We start from the raw sequence: 24,167 nt of genomic DNA, 5'->3' as shown, positions 1-24,167 counted from the left end.
CGCCCCGTGAAATAAACTTTGCATATAATCTGCCGCATTGTCTATTTGTGGATGCATGCATCACGTGGAACATCGATTCTCGTTTCGCGCAAACGTTATAACTTTGTTTTAAAATGTCCGTGTTTCACCAGATTTGCTTTGATTCCCTTACAAAACCTCCAAAAATATCGACACAGATCTGACAGACGCTATGGATAAGCAGTCCCTCTGCGCGACAGGGCACGGCGTAATGCAGTGAATGCATCCAGTCATGTCGCTCAACGAAGCAGGTTAATTTTGGCACATTCCTAAATCGATTGTTCACTCAATATAATTCTCCAAACAGGAGAAAAAGATAAGTTTCAAGCTTTGGAAATTTCACATTTTCTTGTGTATATATGGAGAAAGAGGGAACATAACCTTGCTTTCTTAAAGTAAATATGTATATCAGCTTAGTTATAAGGACTCGTTATTTCTTGAAATTTTCAGATTTCACTCCAGATTTCAAACACTTATTTAGTCCAGATGATATCCGATCCTCAAAGCCGAAATAATATTTCGATGATATACTTTAATTAGTCAGTGAGAGTTGATCGTGGAAAATCGTATCATACAATGCATGAAATCGCTCCAAGCTCCTAACTTGAAAACTATAGCACTTTACAAAAGCATTGAAAACAGAAATTTGTAGCTATGATGAACAGGCATTCAATAATATGAGTGAGGAAAGTGAATAAAAAAAACTATCCTTCAGAAATCGTTGTGGCCCGTTACAAGTCGGACTATGGTTGAGCAGGCCAAAAACACATGGCGGCTTCAGACCCCAGCGAGGTTACCTTGGATACGCCTTAAGACCCCATAGAGAACCGTGACCAAGGATGCTCCTGATAAAGGATATAATTAAATAAGGCCGTTAATTATCTTCAAAAGGGGGTTTTTTAATTAACCCAAGCATCCAATTTTCAGTCATGCACTTCCTTGGAGTTTTCTTAGTATGCATGCAAAGTGAAAAGTTTCAGGCTGATTGGTTTCATGGTTTTGGAGGAGAAACACACACACACACACACAGTTATTTATTGGTATAGTTGTTTTTCTTAACTCTGACCTTTTGTCGATGTTATCAAGTTCTAAATTCAAAATCAGCTTTCACTTTATAATCAGCAATCTCCTGATCATGGCCAGTGATCAACAAACCTTTAAAGAAGAAAACTTCTCCACGAATGTTTGCAACAGCATCAAAATTGGTGTTACATCTGTCCGGTTCAACATCTGGCCTGCATGGGACACGTCACATCCACTTAGCTTTCATTGCCAAGGCAACTCAATCGCACACGGATAATCAGGGAACGAATCATCACATGACAGCAAATCAACAGTCTGAGGTTATGTCAATATCAGAGAAAATGAGAAACAACCTTCCAGTTGGATCGAGTCATTGAAGTTCAAAGCAGTGTTACGGCTGTGGAAATTCGCATTACACCATGAAGGGCCCTCAGGTGAGATATCTCGATAGGTACATGTGGAGTTAGCCCAAACCCGTTGTATAGAGGGAATTTATGTGATTCATCCGGGCTGCAACGCTTTGAGTAAGCCGTTTTTCTGTTCTATCTTATATTTCAAACAAACAGCATCTCAACAACCACGCCATCCCCATCACAGCACCAACCACACTGCAACCACACCACCTCCACCATCAACGCTACCACATCTTCGCCACTACGTCCGCTTCCGAACGGCAAACAAAGGCGCCAAGGAGGGAACTGCGAGGATGCGCAGGTTTTCCCGCCTGTTTCTTCCGTTTGACTTCCCCGCGCTTTGGAGTGGAGGAGGGGCGATGCAGGTCAAAGGTCAGAGGTCATGTGAAGGAGGGGTCTCATTTTGGGGGCATAATTCTCTGGCCCAGAGCCAAAAACTGACTCCCCCGGCCCCCATACGGGGCGGGGTGGAGGGAAGGCGTGAGGGAACGCCCTTTTCGTGAACCCTCTCGAAGGAAGGTGGAGCCGAGAACGGGGCGGGGCGAAGGGCGGAGCCCCGCGCTATGAAAGACGGACACGGGCGGGTGCTCTTGACCCTCTTCCTCTCGAGCCTCTTTCTCGGGAGCCTCTACCTCGGGAACCTCTTCCTCTTGGGCCGCTTCCTCTTCCGCCTCTTCCTCTTCGTCTTGGCTGGTGGTGTGGTTGGTCTTCGGTTGGTTTTTGTGGAGAGTTGGTCTTCGGGAAGAGGTCCTGCGCCCGTGCCTTGGCGAGCAGCCCTGTTATGAAGGCACGGACGGGAGACGCGGGAGCGCCAGTAGTGAGGTGGACCTGCGCGTCCAGACGGGGAGTGCCAGAGAGGGTTCGCCGGCCGCGAGAGAGGTCGAGGCCAGGCGCGACCACGCTGACGGTCGCGGGAGAGGGACTCACCAGCCATAAAAGGGAAGTCGCGACTTCTTTCTTTCTTTCCTTTGGGGTTTTTGTGTAAATGTCTGTGGGTGGCGCCAGTCTGCCTCAAGTAGTATTGTTTTAAGTGTTGCAGTGTGTACGTGTATTCGGTTGTAAATATGCATCGTTTCTTTTGGTACATTTGCTTTTTGTGCATAATTGTATGGCTGTAAATACGTGCCCTCCGTGCTTGTCTGTGTGTGCGTGTGAATAAAATGCTTGCTTGTTGAACTGCTCCCGCTCTGCTTCGTCTCTTTTCCTTTTTTATTGACCCTCCATTTTGCATCACGTAAGGGGTTCGTAGTGGGTGCAACATCCCGGTAATTAATCGGAACCGTCAGACCGATGATAACACCGCTCGGTTATCACTGTAGCACGGAACGGACCGCTTAAGCAGTTCGTGTCCGGAGTCGGCCAGTGGCATGGTACGATCGCCCGGTCGACCATTCGCGCAGGTACTTAGGTAGATCGAATTTGGCGAGCAACCCTATCCTGCGCAGGTGGGCAATTGGCACGGTCGTGGTGGGGTTAAACCCCCACCCGTGATTTGCTCCCAGCGTTTTTCCGAGAGGGTCACGACAGAATTGTCTGTCCGGTGGGCGACGTGCCGTGATTCGAGTTACGTGGCCGTCCGCACGCCGGCGGGCGCGAATTCGCAACAGCAGAAACCTTTTTTTTACAGGAACTGAGACATAATGGAGCTGCCACACACATCACACATACATGGACACCCAGAGGATTACACGAGACAACACAGCCACTGAGGTTGGAGGGAGGCACTTTGGGTAACAGTGATGTCGCAACAATGATACTGCATTTCTCACTGCACTCAGTAGGGCATTTCACAAGGAGGAATCTCTTTCTCCCAATGGACAATCCTCCCAACTATGAGGATTGTCTGTGCTCTTATCCTACTATTAATTTGCAATTGGTTACTGGCTTTGATACCAATACAAATTTTTATTACAGACCCTAAGCATAAACAGCTACATATATCTAACAAAGTTTCAAATGGAGCACCTCGCCACCATTAGAGCATTTAAATAATATAAGATGTGGCAACAGAGGTGAATCGTTGTTCCCAGCTTGCCGGCTCAGTGACAAAAGACGGCATTTGCATTTTTCCTCCCTCAATCCCAACCACGTTTAGAATTCCGTGCGGGCATGAGCAACTTGCTCGTCCTTTTCAATACTAAACGTTAAACAAGGAAGCAACAAGTTCCATTTTTAAAGTCTGGTATGATTCGGCCGGGGTTTGAACCACACCGACCTCCCAGACTCGGAGCGGATGCTCTGTAACCATTACACCATCAGTCTGGTTAAGTCTGGTTTACTCACAAAATCAGGTCACAGGAGCCATTTCGTGCCCCTGTGACAGAAAAATAGCAACAACACACCTGTGGACTGGTGGGTGAAGATGTGGTTCACTGGGAGTTGGAGGCACCGTGAGTCTTGGGCTTTCAGTCAGTCCTGAAAATCCTTTCTTTCCTTGAGGAAACAAAGATTTTCTTCACTTGATTATATCACTGGATAAAAAGGATGAAATGGATTTGCAATCCAAGATGGTCAACTCTTTGATGTGAGCATGTGACATCATTGTGTTGGTGCACTGATGCATCATCATCATCATCAATGGTGCATCATTGAGCCATGAGGATATACACTTAGGTTAGAGGAAATATTTGCCAATGGAAAGCAAAATTTGAGAAATGTATTCCATATTTAACATTTCTTTGAACAACCGAAAAATTCAAAATTGACCATTTAGTGTCTATTAAAAACTGAAAAACAGTGAATTGGGTTGGCACATGTCAAGTCAGGTCATGTGGTACTTAAAATGTTTGAAAATGGAACAGTGCATGTGAGACAAAGAATGAAATGGAAATGAGGAGAGAGATGCTGGCACAAGTAATGCATGGCTGCTGTTGATTAACAAATTTTACCTTATTAAAACAAGAGAAACTAGAAGGGCACTCGGTGGAGCACATACCTCCACCACGCAAAGCCTGATCCACGAGAACATATGGGGCCCATTACATTTTTCAGGTATCATGCTATATATTGTTTTTGACCCTATCAATGGTGAAGAATCACTTTTAAATTAAATAATTATCGTGTCCAGATCCGGATTCGGATCTTCAAAATCGAATCAATTTGTCCTTGCCACACACCCGTGTCCACCAAGTTTCGTCTGAATCCGTCCACAACTTGTTGAGATATCCTGCACACAAAGAAAGAAACAAACAAACACAAACAGACAAACAAACAAACAAACAGACAGAAAGGGGTGAAAACATAACCTCCTTCACCTTCGGTGGCGGAGGTAACAATAAACCTGAACAATCGGAGATTGCAGACCCTCGCAAGGACTTGTTTTTGTTTGGTGTATTTTGTGTGACAAATAAATAAAACAATGTACTAAATGAAAGGTCGTTGATTGCAAATGAAAGGTCTAAGGTCTGAAAAGTTGAAAAGTTGTGAAGGTCTAAAGGTGTAAAGGATGAAATGTCTAAATGGGTCCAAATCAGTGATTCTTAACCTGGGGGGAAATTTTCAGATTTCAGGGGGGAAATTAATTTTTAGGTTGAACAATTTTCAAACTATTTATTGCATTGAATCCTTACTTACTATTGCGTTATTCAAACTATCCTAACTTTGTTTTCTTCAACCTATCTTTGCGAGTCGGGGTTTTCATCTTTCATGACCATAAAATCTAAAGCATGAAATCGGCTTGAAGTGGAGTGTGACATGTCTCCGTGTCTCTGTGTCTCCGTCTCTCTCTGTGTCTCTCTGTGTCTCTCTGTGTCTCTCTGTGTCTCTCTGTGTCTCTCTGTGTCTCTCTGTGTCTCTCTGTGTCTCTCTGTGTCTCTCTGTGTCTCTCTGTGTCTCTCTGTGTCTCTCTCTCTCTCTCTCTCTCTCTCTCTCTCTCTCTCTCTCTCTCTCTCTCTCTCTCTCTCTCTCTCTCTCTCTCTCTCTCTCTCTCTCTCTCTCTCTCTCTTTCTCTCTCTCTCTCTCTCTCTCTCTCTCTCTCTCTCTCTCTCTCTCTCTCTCTCTCTCTCTCTCTCTCTCTCTCTCTCTCTCTCTCTCTCTCTCTCTCTCTCTCTCTCTCTCTCTCTCTCTCTCTCTCTCTCTCTCTCTCTCTCTCTCTCTCTCTCTCTCTCTCTCTCTCTCTCTCTCTCTCTCTCTCTCTCTCTCTCTCTCTCTCTCTCTCTCTCTCTCTCTCTCTCTCTCTCTCACGTCTCTCTGTCTCTCTCTCTCCATTTCTTTCTCTCTCTCTCTCTCTCTCTCTCTCTCTCTCTCTCTCTCTCTCTCTCTCTCTCTCTCTCTCTCTCTCTCTCTCTCTCTCTCTCTCTCTCTCTCTCTGTGTGTGTGTGTGTGTGTGTCTCTCTGTCTCTCTCTCACACACATACACACACACACACACACACACACACACACACACACACACACACACACACCGCTCCTGACATTGATGCACTGATGAGCAAGAAGCAGTTCCAGTCATCTCACTGAAGTGAACGCGCTTAGTACATGCTCATCAATGATCCTGCTGCGTTTAACGACTGAAGACATTAATAGTTTTGCCAAGTCTATTGCCATTTTTAAATGATGCTCTGCATAAAACATTTCCCAAACTACGAATCATTTGAGTAATGATGAACTTTTGCTTATTTTACGAATGCTGATGTTAAAATAATATAAGACAGTTAATGTTATGCAAAATGTGAGGTTGATTTCGTGTTGATAATGTGGTGGGGCTGATTTCGTGTTCATAATTTCGTGTTGATAATGTGGTGAGGTTGATTTCGTGTCGATAATGGGGTGAGGTTGATTTTGTGTTGATAATTTCGTGTTGATAATGTGGTGAGGTTGATTTCTTGTTGATAATTTCGTGTTGATAATGTGGTGAGGTTGATTTCTTGTTGATAATTTCGTGTTGATAATGTGGTGAGGTTGATTTCTTGTTGATAATTTCGTGTTGATAATGTGTTAAGGTTGATTTCTTGTTGATAATTTCGTGTTGATAATGTGGTGAGGTTGATTTTTTGTTGATAATATCGTGTTGATAATGTGGTGGGGTTGATTTCTTGCTGATAATATCGTGTTGATAATGTGGTGGGGTTGATTTCGTGTTGATAATTTCGTGTTGATAATGTGGTGGGGTTGATTTCGTGTTGATAATTTCGTGTTGATAATGTGGTGGGGTTGATTTCGTGTTGATAATGTGGTGAGGTTGATTTCGTGTTGATAATGTGGTGGGGCTGATTTCGTGTTGATAATTTTGTGTTGATAATGTGGTGGGGTTGATTTTGTGTTGATAATGTGGTGATGTGATTTCGTGTTGATAATGTGGTGAGGTTGATTTCGTGTTGATAATGTGGTGGGGTTGATTTCGTGTTGATAATGTGGTGAGGTTGATTTCGTGTTGATAATGTGGTGGGGTTGATTTCATGTTGATAATGTGGTGAGGTTGATTTCGTGTTGATAATGTGGTGAGGTTGATTTCGTGTTGATAATGTGGTGAGGTTGATTTCGTGTTGATAATGTGGTGCTGTTGATTTCGTGTTGATAATGTGGTGGGGCTGATTTTGTGTTGATAATTTCGTGTTGATAATGTGGTGGGGTTGATTTCGTGTTGATAATGTGGTGGGGTTGATTTCGTGTTGATAATGTGGTGGGGTTGATTTCGTGTTGATAATGTGGTGGGGCTGATCTTCTGTTGATAATTTCGTGTTGATAATGTGGTGAGGTTGATTTCGTGTCGATAATGGGGTGGGCTGATTTTGTGGTGATAATTTCGTGTTGATAATGTGGTGAGGTTGATTTCTTGTTGATAATTTCGTGTTGATAATGTGGTGGGGTTGATTTCTTGTTGTTAATTTCGTGTTGATAATGTGGTGAGGTTGATTTCTTGTTGATAATTTCGTGTTGATAATGTGGTGGGGTTGATTTCTTGTTGATAATTTCGTGTTGATAATGTGGTGAGGTTGATTTCTTGTTGATAATTTCGTGTTGATAATGTGGTGGGGTTGATTTCTTGCTGATAATATCGTGTTGATAATGTGGTGGGGTTGATTTCGTGTTGATAATTTCGTGTTGATAATGTGGTGGGGTTGATTTCGTGTTGATAATTTCGTGTTGATAATGTGGTGGGGTTGATTTCGTGTTGATAATGTAGTGAGGTTGATTTCGTGTTGATAATGTGGTGGGGCTGATTTCGTGTTGATAATTTTGTGTTGATAATGTGGTGGGGTTGATTTCGTGTTGATAATGTGGTGAGGTGATTTCGTGTTGATAATGTGGTGAGGTTGATTTCGTGTTGATAATGTGGTGGGGTTGATTTCGTGTTGATAATGTGGTGAGGTTGATTTCGTGTTGATAATGTGGTGGGGTTGATTTCGTGTTGATAATGTGGTGAGGTTGATTTCGTGTTGATAATGTGGTGGGGTTGATTTCGTGTTGATAATGTGGTCAGGTTGATTTCGTGTTGATAATGTGGTGGGGTTGATTTCGTGTTGATAATGTGGTGGGGCTGATTTCGTGTTGATAATTTCGTGTTGATAATGTGGTGAGGTTGATTTCGTGTCGATAATGTGGTGGGGTTGATTTTGTGTTGATAATTTCGTGTTGATAATGTGGTGAGGTTGATTTCTTGTTGATAATTTCGTGTTGATAATGTGGTGAGGTTGATTTCTTGTTGATAATTTCGTGTTGATAATGTGGTGAGGTTGATTTCTTGTTGATAATTTCGTGTTGATAATGTGGTGGGGTTGATTTCTTGTTGATAATTTCGTGTTGATAATGTGGTGAGGTTGATTTCTTGTTGATAATTTCGTGTTGATAATGTGTTAAGGTTGATTTCTTGTTGATAATTTCGTGTTGATAATGTGGTGAGGTTGATTTCTTGTTGATAATTTCGTGTTGATAATGTGGTGGGGTTGATTTCTTGCTGATAATATCGTGTTGATAATGTGGTGGGGTTGATTTTGTGTTGATAATGTGGTGGGGTTGATTTCGCGTTAATAATGTGGTGAGGTTGATTTTGCGTTAATAATGTGGTGGGGTTGATTTCGCGTTGATAATGTGGTGAGGTTGATTTCGTGTTGATAATGTGGTGGGGTTGATTTCGTGTTGATAATGTGGTGGGGCTGATTTTGTGTTGATAATTTTGTGTTGATAATTTTGTGTTGATAATGTGGTGAGGTTGATTTCTTGTTGATAATGTGGTGGGGTTGATTTCGTGTTGATAATGTGGTGAGGTTGATTTCGTGTTGATAATGTGGTGGGGTTGATTTCGTGTTGATAATTTCGTGTTGATAATGTGGTAAGGTTGATTTTGTGTCGATAATGGGGTGGGGCTGATTTTGTGTTGATAATTTCGTGTTGATAATGTGATGGGGTTGATTTCGTGTTGATAATGTGGTGAGGTTGATTTCGTGTTGATAATGTGGTGGGGTTGATTTCGTGTTGATAATGTGGTGGGGTTGATTTTGTGTTGATAATGTGGTGGGGCTGATTTTGTGTTGATAATTTTGTGTTGATAATGTGGTGAGGTTGATTTCTTGTTGATAATGTGGTGGGGTTGATTTCGTGTTGATAATGTGGTGAGGTTGATTTCGTGATGATAATGTGGTGGGGTTGATTTCGTGTTGATAATTTCGTGTTGATAATGTGGTAAGGTTGATTTCATGTCGATAATGGGGTGGGGCTGATTTTGTGTTGATAATTTCGTGTTGATAATGTGGTGAGGTTGATTTCGTGTTGATAATGTGGTGGGGTTGATTTCGTGTTGATAATGTGGTGGGCTTGATTTCGTGTTGATAATTTCGTGTTGATAATGTGGTGAGGTTGATTTCGTGTCGATAATGGGGTGGGGCTGATTTTGTGTTGATAATTTCGTGTTGATAATGTGGTGGGGTTGATTTTGTGTTGATAATTTCGTGTTGATAATGTGGTGAGGTTGATTTCTTGTTGATAATTTCGTGTTGATAATGTGGTGAGGTTGATTTCTTGTTGATAATTTCGTGTTGATAATGTGGTGGCGTTGATTTCTTGTTGATAATTTCGTGTTGATAATGTGGTGAGGTTGATTTCTTGTTGATAATTTCGTGTTGATAATGTGGTGAGGTTGATTTCTTGTTGATAATTTCGTGTTGATAATGTGGTGAGGTTGATTTCTTGCTGATAATTTCGTGTTGATAATGTGGTGGGGTTGATTTCGTGTTGATAATGTGGTGGGGTTGATTTCGTGTTGATAATGTGGTGAGGTTGATTTCGTGTTGATAATGTGGTGAGGTTGATTTCTTGTTGATAATTTCGTGTTGATAATGTGGTGAGGTTGATTTAGTGTTGATAATGCGGTGGGGTTGATTTCGTGTTGTTAATGTGGTGGGGCTGATTTTGTGTTGATAATTTCGTGTTGATAATGTGGTGAGGTTGATTTCGTGTCGATAATGGGGTGGGCTGATTTTGTGTTGATAATGTGGTGAGGTTGATTTCGTGTTGATAATGTGGTGAGGTTGATTTCTTGTTGATAATGTGGTGGGGTTGATTTCGTGTTGATAATGTGGTGGGGTTGATTTCTTGTTGATAATTTCGTGTTGATAATGTGGTGAGGTTGATTTCGTGTTGATAATGTGGTGGGGCTGATTTTGTGTTGATAATTTTGTGTTGATAATGTGGTGGGGTTGATTTCGTGTTGATAATGTGGTGGGGCTGATTTTGTGTTGATAATTTCGTGTTGATAATGTGGTGGGGTTGATTTCGTGTCGATAATGGGGTGGGGCTGATTTTGTGTTGAGGTTGATTTAGTGTTGCAAATGGGGTGGGGTTGATTTCGTGTTGATAATGTGGTGAGGCTGATTTTGTGTCGATAATTTCGTGTTGATAATGGGGTGGGGTTGATTGCGTGTAGATAATGGGGTGGGGCTGATTTTGTGTTGATAATTTCGTGTTGATAATGGGGTGGGGTTGATTTCGTGTTGATAATGTGGTGGGGCTGATTTCGTGTTGATAATGTGGTGGGGCTGATTTCGTGTTGATAATGGGGTGGGGTTGATTTCGTGTTGATAATGTGGTGAGGTTGATTTCTTGTTGATAATTTCGTGTTGATAATGTGGTGGGGTTGATTTCGTGTTGATAATTTCGTGTTGATAATGTGGTGGGGTTGATTTCTTGTTGATAATTTCGTGTTGATAATGCGGTGGGGCTGATTTCGTGTTGATAATGTGGTGGGGTTGATTTCGTGTTGATAATTTCGTGTTGATAATGTGGTGAGGTTGATTTCGTGTTGATAATGTGGTGAGGTTGATTTCGTGTTGATAATTTCGTGTTGATAATGTGGTGGGGCTGATTTTGTGTTGATAATGTGGTGGGGTTGATTTCGTGTTGATAATGTGGTGGGGTTGATTTCGTGTTGATAATTTCGTGTTGATAATGTGGTGAGGTTGATTTCTTGTTGATAATGTGGTGAGGTTGATTTCTTGTTGATAATTTCGTGTTGATAATGTGGTGAGGTTGATTTCTTGTTGATAATTTCGTGTTGATAATGTGGTGGGGCTGATTTCGTGTTGATAATGTGGTGGGGTTGATTTCGTGTTAATAATGTGGTGGGGTTGATTTCGTGTTTATAATTTCGTGATTGAGTGATTGAGTGAGAGGTGATTGAGTGATTGAGTGAGATTGAGTGAGAGGCCCATAGACTCAGCCTCATCGTGGAAGATGCCAATGATCCGAAATGCCTTGGTTTCTACAGCGTGAAGCCCAGAAAGGTGGGAGGCAGGAGCACCAGCCCAAAGGGGAGAGCAGTACTCCATCAGACTGTGGACAAAAGCTTTGTAAGTGGTCAGGAGCTCAGGTGGGCCGAGGAAGGACTTTGCACAATGGAGGATTCCCAGTCGATGACTGGCTTTGGAGGCGAGGTTTGAAATGTGGCTTTCCCAGGAAAGATCATGGCAGATAGTGAGACCCAGAAGCTTGAAAGAAAGGACTTCTTCCAGAGGATTGTTGAGAAAGTGGATGGGGGGGGGTTTCCAAATGGTCCTTTTGGAGAGACAAAGTGAGAGTGTGAGATTTCTCCGGATTGAAAGACATGTTCCACGTGTTGGACCAGTTTGTGATTTTATCCAGATCTGTAGTGAGCGAAGAAGCTGCTGCTTGCCAGTCTGATGGATGACAGATGGTATGGCAGAGGGTGGAGTCATCAGCAAAGAGATAAAGAGGATTTTCCAGAGTCGGAGAGATCATTGATGAAAACCAGAAAAAGAACAGGGCCCAGAACGCTACCTTGAGGAACTCCAGCCTGGACTGGAAGAGGGTTGAAAGAACTCCATTTCGGGCCACACGGTGACTGCGACAGGATAAGAAGTCTGCGAGCCATGAGTGGAGATGGCCTTGTATACCACAGGTAGAGAGTTTGGTGAGCAGGGCAGGGTGCCAGACTGCGTCAAAAGCACGGGATATGTCCAGGGATACGGCTCGGATTTCCTGTCTGGCATTGAGGATCTCCATCCATTGTTGGGAGATCAGAAGCAGCATATCCAGGGTAGAGTGACCTGGTCTGAAACCAAATTGATGATCAGAAATCAAGCCATTGGAGAAGAGGAAGGATCTCATGTCTGAAGCGATGATGGATTCCATAACCTTGCTGATGATTGGGAGAAGGCTGATTGGTCTGTAGTTACAGGGATCTGTTTTTGCACCTTTTTGCACCAGAGCAGTGATGTTAGCAGATTTCCAAGCAGATGGCAGATGACCTTGAACAAATGAGAGGGTGAATACAACAGAGAGAAGGTGAGCAAGAGCAGAAGAGCAGGTTTTGAGGACACGTGGGCTGACGCCGTCTGGACCGGTTGCAAAATCTGAGTTGAGGTTTGACAGCAAGCTCTCCACCTTGTCAGGAGAAAAGGACACAGAGTCCAGGGACAGTTGGGTGTGACTGGGTAAGGTGGGTAGAGAAATTGATGGGTTTAGAACACAAGATTTAGCTGCAAACACCAAGTTTAGGCATTCAGCTTTTTCACGTGCGGTATTAGCAGTGCGGCCATTTGAGGTAAGGGAGGGGATGGAGGGGGAACATACACCAGAAACAGATTTATTTAAACGCCACCAGGATTTTGAGGAGGGAGAGAAGTTTGAGAGTTCAGACTTGAGATGAGAAAGATGTTGTTTTCTGGCTCTCCTGAGGGTAGATACACACTTGTTCCGAGCTTTACGGAAGGAACTGAGATTACCCTCAGTTGGGTTTGCTTTACATGATGCAAAGGCAAGTTGTTTCAGGACAACTGCCTCACCACAAGCTTCAGTAAACCAAGGGCGGGAGGAAGGGTAGGACAACTGAAGACGAGAGGAGGTAAATCTGTGCATGAGGGAGAGTAACTTTCTTTGAAAGAATTCCCAGGATGAGTTGATGTTGGAGAAAGTAGTAATAGGAGACCAGTCTATGAGTTTGAGGGCTGCTTGGAGACCCTGCCAGTCGGCTTGAGTGAAATGCCAGACTCGACGGCGGTGACGTGGTTCTCTGATAACAGCCAGAGAGATGTCCACTTTGACAAGGACGTGGTCAGATGAACCATTTGGAGCGGAGGAAGAGCAGCAGATATTTTCAGGAAAATTGGTCAAAATCAGATCCAGAAGAGATGGAGTACCATTGGTTGATATCCAGGTCAGGAAATTGACCGATTGAGTCGATCCCAATGAGTCGCAGAAAGCTTTTGCTGAGGTGCCATGGCAGGTGAGAGAGGTACCCACACCTAGCCAACTAGCGTGATGACAATTGAAGTCGCCACAAATGAGGAAGAGAAAGTTTGGATGAGAGGATAGAAGATGGTCCATGTTTTCGGATAGTGAGGTGTAGATGGAGTCATCACTGTTTGGTGGACGGTACAGTACACAATTAAACATGAGGTGGGAGTGAAGGGGAAGCCGTAGCCAGAGGTATTTGTGGGGGTGTGGTGGGGTGAGGGCAGTGTACAGAGAGTGAGGAATAGAGTCTTTGATGAAGAGAGCAACTCCTCCACCAGGACGAGGCTCAGGTCTGTCATACCGGAGGAGGGAGTAACCAGGGAGAGATACTTGGGAGTCAGACATGTCTTGGAGGAGGAAAGTTTCTGTTATGCAGATTATGTCTGGTTTGTCAGTGGCAACCTGTATGGAAAGATCTGAAAGGTTTGAGCGAAGGCCCCAAATTTTTGAGGTCCACACTGTTAATGAAGAGGGAGGGAGGAGGCTTTGAGTGTAGGGGATGGGAGGACAAGGGCGGAGGGGGTGAGGTAAGGAGAGTTGTTGAAAGAGTGTGGGGGATTGCAGAATAGCTAGTGGAGGTGGCCGGATGAGGAGGAGAAAAGACTCTGTGGTGCTGGGGAAGAGGGGGAAGGGGAAGAGAGGGGGAAGAAGGTAGTTGAGGTTTTGAGGAGGTGGAGTGATAAGATGGAGGTGAGAGGGCAGGGGAAGGAGGAAGCTTTGTGCATGAGAGGGGGGGGAACTTTGAGAATGTTGAGTGAGGGGGTGAATGGTGGGAGAAGGATGAGTGGGGAGAGTTTAGGAAGAAAGGTGAGGGGGGGAGTGTTTGAGAAAGGTGACAGGGAAGCTTGGATGTAGAAGAATGTGATGGTTGCTTTGAGGCGTGAGGGGCGAAAGGGGTGAGTTAGCATTGAAGTTGGAAAAAAAGAATGGTTGATGGAAAGCGAACATTCATAGGGATTTATATCCATATGGAAATATTAAAAGGTCTGAAAGGTGTGAATGTCTTCAGGGCAGAAAGGAGTCCAAGGGTCTTTGGGGTTCTAAAGGGTTTTTAGGGGTTTAAAGTGTTTTAAAGGGTCTTAAGGGTTTTAAGTGTCTCAATGGGTGTTAGGGGTCTAAAAGGTCTTTGGGGGTCTTAAAGTTGTCATGCTACATATCGTTTTTGGTCCCATCTCGATCTCATTGGTGAAGAATCAGTTTAGAAATTGTTGGATCCAGATCTGGATCTTCACCAAAATCTAATCAGTTCTTCCTTGTGACACACCCAACCCGCCCACCAAATTTCATCTGAATCCGTCCACTATCTTTTGAGGTATCCTGCTCACGAACAAACAAACAAACAGACAAACAGACAGACGGGTGAAAACACAACCTCTGTCCACATTTGCTGACGAGGGTAATGAGAGCATGTAGCAATGCAGAGCCTCACCGGGGTATATACATTACAATAGATCTGATCATGATCAATCTATATCAACAGTACATAGACATGTACATGTACATGTACACAGACATAATCCCCAGTCCCTTCGGGAACGGGTGAGACTAACAATGAACCACAAAAAAAACAACATGAAAGGCTCAATGCTGAATACAAGACTTGTGCATCACATGGAGGAAAATTTTGTATCTAGGCAAGATTAGTGGTGGGGTTGTGGCACAGCCACGCACTCAGCAAATTAAGTTCCTTACAGCAATGCACTACATATGAAGTGTTGGGGTGTGGGGGCAGTAATGGGTAAAGTGAAGAGATTTAAAGTAAGTGTCTCATCCACTTTGGACAGAATTTGTGGTACATTTTATGGAGATAAAATTTTTGGACAAACATTTATATCCATATGGAAGTATTCAAAATAACAATAACCATTCCTTTCATGCCATGAGGCAGATAGAGCTGCCAAGGCAGTTTAATTTGGCTCAGCATACAGTACTGTATAGGTCAATACTCAAATGGCTTATTACCCCAGTATGCTGGTACTCATTTGGCTGACATCAGAAGGATGACAGGCTGAGACAACCCACCTACTGTTATTTCAACAACATGACAGGGGCTCAAACTCAAGACTCTAAGATCTTAAACCAGCCACCTTAACCATTAAGCCACCACCAGGTTTAAGTCTGCAAAGGCATCTTGTTAAATTGATTATATGGTTTCAACACTAAAGAGTCGAAGTATTTCCTCAATCATCGTTTTCCACTTTGAAAAATTGAAAAGTATTTTTAGCCAAAAACACAGGACACATTCGATCTCGGATTGTTGATGACGTTTGTTTCTTTTATTGCCAGATGTTTTAGCATCCAAGATAAACACCCACCGTAGAGCTGCCGGATAGCGAGGCGATCGTCCAGGGGCAGCTTGTAGCTCCGAGGATCTCCGACAGGCCCATAGTAATAGGGGTGCATGATGGACCCGATGGCCGAAGAGTGCAAAATGCCGAGCGAGTGTCCAAACTCGTGCACGGCGACCGTAAACAGGTCCAACGTGTCACCTACACAGAGTCATCATGGGTAATGGGAAGGACATTGGGATCAACATTGTATGATTGTTATTGAAGTTAACATTGCACTTTGCGTTAGTTACAATTACGGTCAAAAGTTGGCAAATGTGTTTTTAAACGAAAGCTCACAAATTACATCTGCATTTATATTTATGCTGTAGACTTTGTCAAGGCCCACGAGTTGACCACGAGATGGTGGAAGTGATTAGACATGTAAACAATTACACTAAACACATGAGGTGTTTGTGGACCAGAACCTTGAGCTCATAATTCATGAGGCTGCGAAAAAAAAAACTTACTGGGAATGCCAATCCAACAGGAACTATTGTGGGGGTGGGGGGGGGGGAATCTCCAACTTGTGGACAACCAGTGCTGGAAACTTGAATGACACTGATGTGCAAACAAGACCTATCATACCTGCGTTGTAGCTTTATTTATCATCTCAGGAAAGATTTCTTCAAGTAATCATTCCATTTTATGCAGAACACACCAAGTTCTGACACAAGGCTCCTATAAGGTGGAGAGGACTCTTGTTTCCATCTTCTGCACCAATTCCATCTTTGGTGGCTGTGATGTTAATCAATTTGTTCCATATGAGCAGACTCGTGCGTTGAACAAATCTTGCGCCCTCCCCGTTTGCTCTAAAAGAGGGCCAAGTTGACAAAAAAAGCTGAGGTGTTGATCCTATCCTGCTGGAATGTTCTGGTCTGAGAGAACCTGTGTCAAGTTCTCAACCATAGTTATCACTTAAGTAGTTAGTTGGGGAATTACAGAGAGTGCCACACCAGAGATGCCTAACCCTTGCCAAGTGTTTCAGTCACAGTCTTGAAAATGTGATTTTCTGTACAATATAGTGTAGTTCAGTAGTTCTCAAAGTAGTTTACCATAGTGGGCTACACTTGCAGCTCTGATGTGTTAGGTGGGCCACAACTACACAATTTACTTCCTGTGTATCCATTTTAAAATGTTTTGCATATGTTAGCTGACAGTAACGCAAAACAGTAAACCCTCCAATATCACAGGGGTCAGGTTTCCTGGAAAATGTGGCGATAGTTAGAACTGCAATAGTGGAAACCAAGGACCAATGGGAAGTGGGGGGGGGTCCAGTTCCCAGACTTCAGGAAATTATCGAGGAAGATTGACAGCAGCCAGAAATAAACACATTAAAATTGAAATAAACACGTTATACATACATATATATATATATATATATATATATATATATATATATATATATATATATATATATATATATATATACATACATGTGTGTATAAAGCATGTTGATATTGAAATAAACATGTAAATACAATTAGTACAGTGTATATCAAACAAAAACACATGACTTTCACCTTTTTAATTTATCACAAAACAGCGAGGTGGGCGATGGTAAACATATTATGGACTGTTCATCCTGTTCTCTGCCGTAAAGAGAAAACACAAGACTTAGCTCGGAGATGATGATGATGATGATGTGGCGAAAGGGGAGAGAGTGGTGGTTCGAAAAATGTGGATGTAGAACTAGTGATCACTGTGGATCATCAGGAGCACGATGAAGTGTCCTGCTACATTGCCACATAGAAGAAGGCTAAAATGATCCTGCACCACCCTAATCCAGAGCAGACCTTCCCTGCTTGGACAGGAAGGTATGAGATGGCATTCTCTTCCAAAATAATGCCATCTCCTTGACGTTAAAAACCTCCTTCAGCATAAATCTCTTTACCTTGGTTAGTTCCTTGACCCATGGGTGGACTGGAGCCTTCAGCCCCGGGTGCCTCGTGAAAACGTTGGTAAATCCGCAATGGGTTCTCCTGTATCACCGGTCCACTCAACGTCTGGGTAAATCCACAATGGGTTCTCCCATATCACCGGTCCACTTAAATTCTGGGTAAATCCACAATAATTTCTCCCATACACCGGTCCACTCAAAGGCATTTTTTGCTGTTTGGTCCTTGATCCAAACATTAAGAACTTTTCCTCTCCTTTCTATATGAGAATCATGGGACTGGAATGAGATGTTTGTGCTTTGCTCGCATGGATACTTGACTCACGTTCACGACACAGTTGCTTCATCATTGATCCCGTAACGGCGGCCCACAGATGCCGCACTTTCACTTCCAGCCGATGTACCTAAGAACTCGATTTCTTCGCACAATGCCATAACCTTTCTCTACCTTTTGGCACGAGTAATTTCATCCATCGTTTTACATTTGGGCACCATTATTAACTGATATGTGTCCACCAGATCTTGTAGATCCGGTATTACAGGATCTCCGTATGTCATATCCTGTTTGATGATGATTCATTATTAAATTTAGCTTCGTTTCTGTATTCTTGTCTGATTACTACAATGAACGGTGCGCAAGAAACAATAAAAGTCTCGAAATGAGAGATAATCGTACATGTGGACACAAATAATGACTCGTCTCAGCTCAAAATCGTGATTGGCCGAAATTAAATACAATAGGTTGCTTCACGATTGCTAAAAACCCGCGATATTGGAACCCACAATATTTGAGGGTTTACTGGCACAAATCAATATTCTGTGTTTTTCTTTCTGAACCAGAAATTGTGTCGTAATAAATGAATGTGCTCTTCGAAGTCACATGCGTTGGGTACAAGTGCATCACAAATCAAAACTCTGAGTCCTCTGACGTATGTATTATTAATTTTCAAATTGCATCTTGAAAGTTACTTACACAGTTGAAGAGTTACAGGGGGAGTGGGGGGAGTGGGGGACGGGGTGCGGTGAAACTCACACTGTCTTGACTTATATTTTTAAGCGGGAAAGCCGCTTCAATATTTGGGAATGTCCTTCCATCCATCCATCCATCCATCCGTCAGTCTGTTAAAAATGAAGGATAAGAACCTTTTTTTAACCCACCGTGTTTAATTCTAAAGGGTTCTAAAGGCTAATTCTAATGGGTCATTCTAAAGGGTTTTGTTTGTTTCTCGGCTTTGGCTATTTCATATTAAAAATGCCAAACTGAACCGCTTTCTTCGGATACGGGTGCAATTTTTTTTTCCCAGGATATTACTTGAGCCACAGCAGTGTTCTGATTGGGCCACATGCGGCCCGTGGGCCGTGGTTGAGAGGGAGCGAGGCAAAGGCCATAATATGAAAAGAAAAACACAGTCAGGGTCGCCAAACTGGTTATGATATATTTTCATGGAGGAGAAACTGCCGAAGAAACTACACTGGTTTAGTGTCAGTGGCAAAATCTTTTTTTGCGGTATGGCCTTTGACAGGTGAACTTCCCAAGAGGAGCCACAAGGGAGTACACAAAAGCAAGTTTGGGTAAAGAAAAAAAAATTTCAAAAGTTTCAATGCCAAACGTCATCAAAATACTAAAACAAACTACAGTAGCAACAACACTACCATGATAAATATCGATGAAATGAATAAAAACATCGATTGACGCATGCGAAACACCATGGGCAGCAAGAAGACGCCGACGTTCTGGGCGGTAACACTTCGTCTGATCAACCCTCTTTTTCTCCAACGAAGCGTCAACTCCCGAAAAACACGTCAGCTTCTCCTTGCTTCCCACGATGGTTAGCCCACCTCGATCAACATTTCCTTGATTTCATCTCTTGTTCTACCTGCCCACTGAAGCAGGTCGACACTGACCTTCAAGAGAAGGACTCATTCTTCATTGAACACGAGGAAATATGGGACTTTTTATTTTGGTTTATTTTGTATACATAGCCAAGGCTCCTGGAAGATGTAGAACACTGGGTAAATCAGAATGCAAAAGGACAAAAGAAACAGTAGAGAGAGAGAGAGAGAGAGAGAGAGAGAGAGAGAGAGAGAGAGAGAGAGAGAGAGAGAGAGAGAGAGAGAGAGAGAGAGAGAGAGAGAGAGAGGTGGGGGGGGGGCACCAACAGCAGGGTTGAAGGACAAAATAGGGTGAATTAGACAAATAATGGGTATGGTGAGGAATGAGGTGTAAAAGGGGAGGATGGATGTAGAGGACAAGATGGATACAGAAGCAAACTCTCAGGGAGACATCCTCCCAACACCTCTTCCCTTGTCCCTCACTGTGTGGACCTCAAACATCTGAGCTCTCCACTCCAACTTGACAGATTTCTCCATCCAGAACACTTCCGATAAATTCCACCAGATACTCCAGAGACAGACTTAACAAGGCACCACCAGATCCTAGAGGTGGAAACAAGTTTGAAAGTTCAACCTTGGGGTTGGATAGATGTTGTTTTCTGGCTCCCCTAAGAGTCGACATACACTTGTTGCAGGGTTTGTGGAATGATCTGAAATTGCCTTTGGTCGGATTTACCTTCCAGGAAGAGAAGGCAATTTGTTTCAGAGCAACTGCCTCATCATAGCATTCAGTGAATTAGGGTGGGGAGAAGGGCAGGATAACTGAAGATGAGATGGATCTGTACATTAGAGAGAGCAGGTTTCTGTGGAAGAATTCTCAGGCTGAGTTAACATCAGTAGCAGTAGATATAGGAGACCAGTCCTGAAGTGAGATACCTGCTTCCCGTCCTTGCAAATCTCGCCGGCGTTGAGGCATCATTCTGAGAATAGCCAGAGAGATGTGGTGTGTGGACTCTCACAAGTCACAAGTCGATGATTAGAAGAACCAATTGGAGCAGAGGAAGAGCAGATGACATAAGCAGGGAATTTGCCATCACCAGATCCAGAAGAGAGGATTTGTCACTGGGAGAAATCTGGTTCAGAATGTTTACAGATTGAGTGTGACATATGGAGTCACAGAAATCCTTTGCTTAAGTGCCATGGTTGGTAAGAGAGGTACCAACACCCAGCTAATTTACATGGTGACAATTGAAATCACCACATACAAGGAAGAGAGAGTTGGGATGAGTGGTTAAAAGTTTGTCGATGTTGGCTGAGAGAGAGAGTGAGAGTGAGAGTGAGAGTGAGAGTGAGAGTGAGAGTGAGAGTGAGAGTGAGAGTGAGAGTGAGAGTGAGTGAGTGAGTGAGTGAGTGAGTGAGTGAGTGAGTGTGTGAGTGTGTGAGTGTGTGAGTGTGTGAGTGTGTGAGTGTGTGAGTGTGAGTGTGAGTGTGAGTGTGAGTGTGAGTGTGAGTGTGAGTGTGAGTGTGAGTGTGAGTGTGAGTGTGAGTGTGAGTGAGAGAGAGAGTGTGAGAGAGAGAGAGAGAGAGAGAGAGAGAGAGAGAGAGAGAGAGAGAGAGAGAGAGAGAGAGAGAGAGAGAGAGAGAGAGATGGATGGAGTCATCACTGTTTCGAGGATGTAACAACAAAATCAGACAAAGAAGAGGTGGGAAAGTCACTGCCAAATCTACTCCTGGAGGCTGGAAGGTGCAAGATCAGTACCAAAATGTAGTTCTTGATGAAAAGTGCAACTCCGCCACTGGGGCGGGGTTCAGGCCTATCAAATCAGAGGAGACAATAACTGGGGAGAGACACGACGGAGTCAGGGACATCCTGTGGGAGGAAGAATTCTGTTTAACAGATGATGTCCGGTTCATCAGCATTGGCCTGGATTGAGAGAACTGTCAGGTTGGAGCAGTGGCCCTGGATGTTTGAGGTCTACACAGTTAGGGACAAGAGAGGAGGCATTGGAAGAATGCAGAATTGGGGGGGGGGTGCTTTGAGAAGGCATGGTGAGGGGAGGGGGAAAACTTTGAGAGGATGGGGTGAGGAGAAATGCAAAATGGGGAGCATGAAGCTTTGAGGGGTCAGATAAGGGGGAGGTGGAAAGAGGGGACATGAAGTGGAGGGATGCTGAAGAGAGGACACATAGAAGGAGTGGGGTTTGAAGAACCACGGGTTGACAAAAACATGGATTAGTTATACTTATTTGAATTGTTCGGTTAAAATCAACCACAGAAAATGGAAATCTTATATTTGGCAGGCAGTTTATTCAGTCAGATTATGTGGAATTGTTTACTTTTAATTCATGTGCAATGATGTCTACAGTCGTCTTTGTCCAGCATGTGATTTGTATGCAAGCTCCACTCTTAGCCTAAGATTATATTAAAAAAAATATACATCACCCTCTCCCCAACCCGCCCACCAGGTCACAACCACAATATTTTCTACCCCCATTAACCCTCCTGAAGTCCCCCTCTTTCCAGGTTTCCAGTTTTTCCTTCCACTTCTGTGATTGAGAGTTCGTGGCTGTCTCCATATTGTTCACCCTCATTCTTCCCCACATCCCATATTTCTTCAAGCCTCCCTCTATTTTGTCCTTCGACCCTGCTGTTGGTGCCCCCCTCCTCTCCCCCTCCTTCCTACTGTTCTCTTCATTCTGTCAAGTCCTTGTCTGTTGTATTCGAGCTCCTCAACGAGCCTCGACTTTATGTGCAAAAACAAAGAAAAGAACAATCACGTGAATCACAAAAGAGTCGAGCAATATTGCAATGATAAAAAGTGCTGAAACAAGTTCATCAAATGATAGAAACAGTAAAATCTGAATACATAAACAAGGCAATGATAAAATACCCACCAGAATTGCTTCCAGATGAGGTAGACCAGCGCTCATCGCTGTCAAAGTGGGCATCACCAGCCTGTACGGTATCTCCCGGGAAGAATGCGTGAGCCAGAGTCCCACCCGGGCCATCAAATGGATACCCATCACCGTGCTCAGAATTCGTGAAGGAAACTCGAATATCCATGGCGTCAGCTGTCTCTTGGATATCAAGCTGGACCTCTTTGGTCCAGACATGGAGTGCTGCAGATATGAGGCTTCGTACTGCTTCATGGTTCATCTGTTGAACTCTCTCTAACCTGGAAAGTATATGATTCATCTGTAAGTTAGGGCTAAGTATCAGGATCGTGATGAAGGCACTAGAAATATGAACAACACAACCTTCAGAGGTAGGCAAACAAGAAGACATGACCATGGGTCAAGACTCACCTTCTCAAAGCACAAGTACTGATGAACCAAAATTTTGAATGGTGCAGCAGTTTAACTGCTGTATTTGTACAATTTGACTGCAGTTTGATGGAAACTTCTGAGGACGTGCTGAAAAGTAATGCATCCTATTATTTTTCTCCAAAACAGGTAAGCACATTCAAATGTAAAAAAAAGAAGTGCAGTCCGCACGTTATCCTTCCCACCACTGTGTGTGAAGTTTAGTGATTCCGACACTAGATGTCTCAGTGCTACAACAGTCAAGATGGCAGAGAGCAGCACAATGTTGTCAGTGTTGTGAAATGCTGGAGCTAAGAGTTGGGATGACTGACTGGAGATGAGATGACTCGAGATGAGAGTTGGGCGCACCGTTACGCCTCTGGAAGTAAAAACGGTCAACGGAATACCAGCACAAATGACCACTCGGCCTGATTTGGAGACATCAGATTTTCATCTCTTCCCAAAATAAAAATAAAAAACACTTTAATGGAGAACATTTTTCTCCCAACAATGATGTCAAGGAGCTGTCAAGGAGCTGTGAAACACTGGTTAAGCCAACAAGAGGCACAGTTCAATTGTGACAACATCACAAACCTCACCAATGTTGTTGTTGGCAGAAATGTGTGAACCACAGTGGTGATTATCCATCTATCCATTGGGACCATACTCTGTACAGAGCATTGGTACCGCCTAAGTAATCGCCTGGGCTATTATGCACAATCCTGGACGGGTCACCACTCCAATACAGGATACCAGCAAGCTGGTACTCATTTTGCCATCCTCACAAGGATGACAGGCTGAGTCAACCCCATCTGGTATTAATTCAACAGCCAAGCAGGATTTTAACTCAGGACCTTAGGATCCCAAGCCGACCGCTCTCACAATTAAGCAAACACCAAGCATAATGGTGATTATGTTGAGAAATAAATATGCATCATGGTACAATTAAGATTCATGTTGCTATCGGTCTTTGTTTCATTTGAATATCTTCATCCTGTTTTGGAGAAAAATAATCGGAGGCATTACTTTTCTTAAATTACACCATTTCATTGCTTTCATCAAATGGTTCCTCCACAGAAAAACATCATTTATAAAGAGTCTTCTGACATTAAAACCTTAACTACTTGGGCTTCATGTTTTGGATCCTCAATGACATCAATGATATTTATTAAATGTGTTAAACTGGACAATTTAACACAAATTACAGGTTTTTAAACATCCCTCCACAGTCGAATACTCCACCCAGCAGATAAAAAGCTGAACTCAGAGGAACAATCCAGAAATGGCGTAGCCATTTGAAGCCACGGTCATAATAGGAAAAGAAAAACACAGTCAGGGTGACCAAACTGATGATAATACATTTTCCTGGGAGAGAAACTGCTGAAGTCACTTGTATAAAGAAGAAATAAATAAACTAAAGAGCATCGACCAACTTCGGTGACTTCCGTCAAATGCATCGAGACAAAAAAATTGAAATGTACTCCTCCAGATAATTCAAACCTAATCTATGGAATCAAAGTATGGGTAGCCAAATTTATTTGTCATGTGTATGCAAACCATGACTGTTGATGAAAGACACCAAATCAGAAAATTGGACGAGAAAATGCAATGTTACAACCACAATTGGACGCGTCATAATCCTCCTACTCATTTGCAATTGGTCAGT

At 43.2% G+C, this 24,167-nt stretch overlaps 1 protein-coding gene across 4 annotated transcripts in view; it reads right to left on the bottom strand.

The window, feature by feature from the left end:
* Positions 1 to 24,167, bottom strand: part of MMP17 (matrix metallopeptidase 17) — an 80,490-nt gene that overhangs the window by 29,621 nt on the left and 26,702 nt on the right. For all 4 annotated transcript variants that reach the window (XM_085858817.1, XM_085858818.1, XM_085858820.1 and 1 more), the window contains 4 exons: positions 22,094 to 22,374; positions 15,458 to 15,631; positions 3,797 to 3,887; positions 1,174 to 1,253 (listed from right to left, as the gene is read on the bottom strand). In XM_085858817.1, the coding sequence (XP_085714943.1) occupies positions 1,174 to 1,253; positions 3,797 to 3,887; positions 15,458 to 15,631; positions 22,094 to 22,374 (626 nt within the window). The remainder of the gene's footprint in view (positions 1 to 1,173; positions 1,254 to 3,796; positions 3,888 to 15,457; positions 15,632 to 22,093; positions 22,375 to 24,167) is intronic.

The sequence above is a fragment of the Eptatretus burgeri genome, chromosome 16 (assembly GCF_056783735.1).
Source record: "Eptatretus burgeri isolate ZD-2024b chromosome 16, Ebu_testis_v1, whole genome shotgun sequence".
Taxonomy (NCBI): Eukaryota; Metazoa; Chordata; class Myxini; order Myxiniformes; family Myxinidae; genus Eptatretus; species Eptatretus burgeri.
The sequence above is the reverse complement of the archived record's forward strand: the minus strand, read 5'-3'. Positions and strand labels throughout refer to the sequence as shown.